At 47.9% G+C, this 5,830-nt stretch overlaps 1 protein-coding gene across 1 annotated transcript; it reads right to left on the minus strand.

Annotated features, from left to right (window-relative positions):
* Positions 1 to 238: 238 nt before the first annotated feature.
* On the minus strand, positions 239 to 5,824 carry FBXO2 (F-box protein 2). Its single transcript, XM_008634244.2, has 6 exons — positions 5,779 to 5,824; positions 4,046 to 4,315; positions 2,826 to 2,952; positions 2,632 to 2,727; positions 2,161 to 2,296; positions 239 to 1,766 (listed from the first exon to the last, which is right to left on the minus strand). Exons 2-6 carry the CDS (start codon positions 4,287 to 4,289, stop codon positions 1,632 to 1,634), a joined length of 738 nt encoding a protein of 245 aa, XP_008632466.1. The 5' UTR covers positions 4,290 to 4,315; positions 5,779 to 5,824; the 3' UTR covers positions 239 to 1,631.
* Between the last annotated feature and the right edge of the window lie 6 nt (positions 5,825 to 5,830).

Genomic DNA, 5,830 nt, shown 5'->3' on the forward strand with positions numbered 1-5,830 from the left:
GAATTCCCACTATGTTTGAAGTGCACTTCTGCTTGCTGTCACTGCAGACCCATTGCACATTAAGTGCTGCCCGTGGGTCCAGGGTGCTGGGGAACAGAGCACGTATCTCTTTCAGGGACACCCATGGTAGTATACAAGGTACAGTGACTCCTGCTTTTGGACCAGACTGGCTGACATACTCTGCATAATCAGAAGAGGATGCTTGAGCACAGGGGATGAATACCCAGTATACAAGAGGAAATCCACACAGAATTGTGTCACTTTATTATATTTGCGTGGACTCTGGCATAGCTGTGGTTTGGGAGTCCCATGTGCCCATGGCACCCAGGTGCAGCTGTGCAGGAAGCCTGAGGAAGTAGCCTGCACAGTGCCCAGGTGGGAAGCTCTTTCCTTTAGCTGCAGGCAGTAGCAGTCACTGCACATGTAAGGGGGCACTTTAATTGGGCAGCCCAGGGAGGGAAGACAGACAGATGGACACAAAAATATAAGTACCTTCTGTAGGCAACACCAGCTCTGCTGGGGGATGCTCTTCTGAGTGGAATAACTGGCAGGGACAGTCTTAGTTCAGGGAAGCTTAGGGTTTGTTCAGGATGAGGCTCACAGCCCTGAGTGATATCAAGAAGCACAAGTGGGAGAGTGAAGTGCTGTCTTGTCAGCAAGCATGTGGCAGAGACAGACCTGTACTTCTTGCAGACACTTGTCAGTAGAGATGGAGTGACGCCAACAGCTTTCTGTGTCCTGCTAGCAGAGTCACACTGGATGACCAGGATGCTTGGTACATGAAGCATGCAGAGGCCAGGAAGGGGTAAATGAGTTTGTTTTCATTTGTTCCTGGACCCTATCCCCAACTTTTTCTAACCCATTTCCCTAAGTTGTTGTCATCTCTTTCTCTCCCCCAGCAATTACTCTCAGATGCCATCTATCTGAGGGAGCCAAATGAAGCCCCAGAGTTGGACACCAGACAGGTTTCTGTTCCAGTCACTTCCCTTGATAAATGGGTGCTGGAAATGGTGTAAAAGGATCCAATTGCTCTTGCTTTGCATCATCACTAAAAATTAAACTAATAGCACTTGACAGCCAAGCTAGAGCCCCTCTGTGGTAAACAATGCTACCTGTTTATAAATGGGAGAAGCCAAGGTTCTCACTGCAGTTCATGGGAACAGTTGGGGACAGGGCTCTGGGTTTCCCTGCTATGTTTTGAGACACAGGTTTTCTTTATTCTTTTCTTCCCACTCTTTCAACTTCCAGAAAATAAAGTACACCTTAAAGTTAAGGAGTGCCCAAGTCTGGGAAGCAGGCAGAAGAGATACCTGATTCAGGCTGGGTGCTAGGGATTAGAGGCTTAAGAGAGGAGGTCTGCAGGATTTTTAGGTGATCTCCTGTCTGATGGAGAACATCAGTGCAAGTGGTGAGGCTGAGTCTTGTGGTGCATTCACAAATTCATTCACATTCTTTGCATAGTTCTCTTGAGGAAGGATGGGTGGTAGCTCCTGGCATCTTGCATGCATGTTCCTATACAGAAAGGCCATATGCTCTACCAGCCAGAAGCAGCACCATGCAGAAACCATCCAAAGGCCATGGGATGCCCTGAGGGAAGTCAGCTCCAGCATGCAGATCCTGGTTCAGCATAGCTATGGCTCCACTGTCACACTGCTGTTGGTGACACGGACACCATACCATCCCTTCCAGAACAGCGTGTCCTGGCCACCATGTTCAAAGTGGACAAAACGGACCCCAGGCCCGTAGTTGGAAAAGGTGTGGGAGATCTTTGGGACAAGAGACAAAATAGCTGTTAGTAAGTGTCAAACCACCACAAACCTACTGTTGTTCAGTGCACAGAGCCTTCAGCCCCACTGGCCACAGTCAGACCTACCAGGCTGGGTAACAGTGGGGACATTTACAGTGGGAGAAGCTTTGAACCCATTGTTCCGAGGCCACTTAATCACTCCCAGTTGGACATCTCCTTCACCTTACGGCTGCTAGTGGTGACTCAGCAAGTTTCCTGTAAGGCAGCCTCCCTTTTTCCTTGTTCTGTCATAGGGCCATGGCTCCAGAGAACACATGACAGAGCCTTCTCCTTCCCTTGGAGAATTCTGCTTAAAAATATTCCTGACTCATGTGGGTTGGGTGTCACCTGCTGAGCCCATAGCTGTAACTCACCTCAGTCCAATTGGCATCACTGTCCTGTGGGATGGTGACAGTCTCACTTTTGTACTCAGCCAGCACATCCTCATTCTCAGAGAGCAGCTTCACGCACAGCTCATAGAGGCAGCCAGCATCACTGCGTCCTGCATACCTACAAGGAGATCCAAGCTGTTGGCATTACCCGTAAGAACTCTGCAAAGGCTCTACTCTCATCAAGTTACTGGGGCCTTGGTTTGAGATGGAAATCTGCAATGGTTCTTAGCTCAGCCCACCGCCTCCCCTCATTCACCACAGGAACTTGGGCTTTGGAGTTCATGTGCTCCAACAGTTTAAAGCTTGTGGGAGCTGCCTGTGAGCCCTGTCCCACATCCAGAATCCCGGCAGCTGAGATTTTAAGGCCCAGTATATATGAGATATATGCCCTCCCTGCTCTTCCTTATCTTTCTTAACCCTCTCCCTGTCCTTGGAGACTTCCTTAATACTTACCAGTCTCTTACCATGATTTTAGGCTGGGTTGTATCCATCAGCTCTTCCCAGTAGCCCTCAGCCTTAAGGTCAATGACTTGAGCCTTTCGACACCACCTGAAACACAAGACGTTAATTGGTATCACAGTCTCTCCTGGGACTGGGGGAACCAAAAATTCCCCCTTTCCTGAATAAGAGAAGAAAAGCAGCCTTACTCATAAGATGTAACAAAGTATTTATGGACTTCTTCACTAGGAAATTCTTTGCCAAAGTCCCCTGGGAGCTCTTCAATTTTCCAGCCATCACCTCCATTCTCTACCTCTCCCCAGTGCTCCAAGTCTTCTACAAATGGCAGAAAAGAGACTTGTATAAGTCCTGTGGGTGTGGGGAACCTGACCATCTTCCCCCGGAACCTTCCTCTGGCTTGTGAGAGTTTGATATTAGACATCACTGATTTTATATGTGGACTACGGATATGTTTGTTAAGTAAAGGTCAGGCAAAAACCTTTAGTCTGACTGAGTCTAACCACACCAAACTTTAACACTCTACAGCAAAACTGCTGTGTAGGTGTGGGTTTAAGAAACTGCTCCAGGGAAAGAACTTAGGTATTCCGAATAGTGTGTCCGCATTTTCCGTGTCACAGCACCAAAGGACCCTGGGGGGAGATGCTGATTGCTTTATTTCTAAGTTTTCTAAATCACTAAGTGGTATTTTTTGAAGCAGCAAGACCTTAAACATTGGGCTTTTTGAGAGGGAAACCTGGATGTTGGAAAAGCTTGCAGAAGCTCATCTGTAAACAAAATGGGGAAGCTGTGTTGATACTGCTTTGGTCTATATGTGTGAAATTGTTGCTGCTTGGGTTGTGAGGCTTGGTTAATGCTGCTTATTACTAAGCAGCTTATAGTTCTGGCAAGTGAAGTTAATAGATTCAGAATAATGGCACATGGGGTGTGTGCCCAGCCTCTAATATGGGCTGTGGTGAGGAGGGCAAAAACATGATTGGCCTGAGCTGCTCCACAGAAAGAAGCCTGAAGGGCCTGGTGAGCTGAGGGCAGGCTGGCCCCTGGGAAGGGAAAGGCTTCATCTCTCCTGTCATGGCTTGGCAAGAAGCAATGCAGAAACAAACGCCATGGGACATTACTGTGTTGGATGGTTTCTGCAAAGGACATCTTTGTATCTCAAACATGATTTAGATCCCTGCAGAGGTTATATAAAGTTAATGTCATGTAAAGCCCTTTGCAAAGGCTGATAATCAAAGGCCTTTGTGCCCATTAAATGATTTGGCTGCATGGATTGAGTGACTTGACTCTTGGGCAAGGAGAAAATTCTGCAACCTGACAGCAACTAAGATCTATTTTCAAAGACTATAGATACGCAATTATCAGTGACTGGACATCTCTCTGACACCTTGACGCTTCTTGTGATATCTCTCACCTTCACCACATGGGTTCTTGATGAGATTCTTCCTTTTCTTACTCAGGAAATAGAAGTTTTGCCAGTTCTCTGTATCTGACTCTGCTCTGGTGAGGCCTTCCTCCTGACACTTCAGGATCCAAAGTGCAGCTCCATCAACCAGGTTCTTCCACTGGCAGCAGACGAGGCGGCACACCAGCACCAGATCCACCGCAGGTATGGAAGCCAGGATTCGGATCAGGACTGCTTCAGGGAGGGACTCCATTCCTGGGGCAGGCTGGGTGGAGCTGTCTGAGAGAGAGGGTGGAAAAGAGTGTTGAGGGCTTCCCACCCTCAGCAATGTCAGATACCGATGCAGTAGAAAAAATGGGGAAATAAGTACATTATCTGAAGGCATGACTTTGCTTCCTAGCCTCAAGGTCTCCTGTTCCTTATTAAGTTAATATCATGAAGTAGATTAATATCTTTATATTCTAAGTAAAAGCCCTGAATTAAATCTGCCCACAAAATGTATGTATTTGACAACTACAATTGTGGGCAGTTTGTTCATTTTCCAGGCTGAAATCATTCCTTCCAGAATCTCTGCTGCTGCAAAAATCAGCTTCTTAGTAATGATTTCCTCTGCAGAGGGAGGCACATGGGTGCTTGTTCTGCCTTTAAGAACATCCCTGATAACAAATACTGCAAAGCAGTACTCAAATATCAGCATTAAGCATCTCGCCAGCCACCTTTGCTGTGGTTCATTCTATGTCTGACAGGCTTTCCCTCAGAGGGCTGGCACTTAATCTCCTTAGTCAGGTGCCTGTATAAAATAAAGGTCTGAGCATAACTGAAAATAACTCAGCTGATATTCTCCAATATTCTATTTTCTATGGCCTTGTAACCGGAGGAATTAAATCAGAAGTGTTTACTCTAACTTCATGTGCTAATTCTGGACTCCAAACAGCTCTCTGCTGCCCTGAGTTGCAGGTCCAGGTGCTGCAGGACTATGGAAAGGTGAGTGTGCAGGTTCATAGCCCATGTCATCAGTGAGGGATGCACTGTGACACTGCTTTTATGTCAGCTGAGTCCCAGTGCTGGGAAGCTGCTAAGATTGCAGCAAACTGCATGGATACAGCCAAACTCCTCAGGAATGACTCATTAAGCCTGGAAGAGTACTAAGAACAGAGGTGAAATACCCTGGCATGCAACTTAACGAAATAGAGCAGTGCCAAACCTGGCAAGGCAGGGAAGAACAGGGAATCACTGCTGTAACAGCATCCTAAATCTAGACGTTCAGATACGTTCATGCGTCCTCTATCTGCACTGCACCCAGCAGGGGCACTGTCATTTAAAATGCCCTGGCTTTTATGGAGACAGCATTAGTGATTTCCCATTCTCCCCACACTTCCAACCCTCAACCACAGTCTCGAAGGCTAAAATGTAATTTTTAAAAAGTAGACAAGAGTAGGGATCATGCTGGTTTCATCTCGTACAGGAATTTCAGAAGTCTCTCCTGCTCCCTGCCTGCTGATGGAGCACTGTTAGCCAAGCTGCCTCACGCACTGGAGAGAGGGGTGGAAGTACCTTTCCTTTCCCACCCCGGTTAAGCATCCAAGCTGTGAACGGCTTTGCATCACGGACGTGCTCCCGGGCAGCGCCCACCCCTTGCCGTGCTCAGAGCATAGGCGTGTCCCTCCTCTCTCCCCGGAGCTGCCCAGGAGACACCCCGGAAAAGCCGCAGGGGGTCGGGGGAAGGCACCGAGCGCTCTTACCTAGGCCACTGCTGAGCGGGCGGGCTGAGGCCGAGCCGAGCTGCCCTGCTCA

The sequence above is a fragment of the Corvus brachyrhynchos genome, unplaced genomic scaffold, assembly GCF_000691975.1.
Source record: "Corvus brachyrhynchos isolate BGI_N302 unplaced genomic scaffold, ASM69197v1 scaffold395, whole genome shotgun sequence".
NCBI classification, from domain to species: domain Eukaryota; kingdom Metazoa; phylum Chordata; class Aves; order Passeriformes; family Corvidae; genus Corvus; species Corvus brachyrhynchos.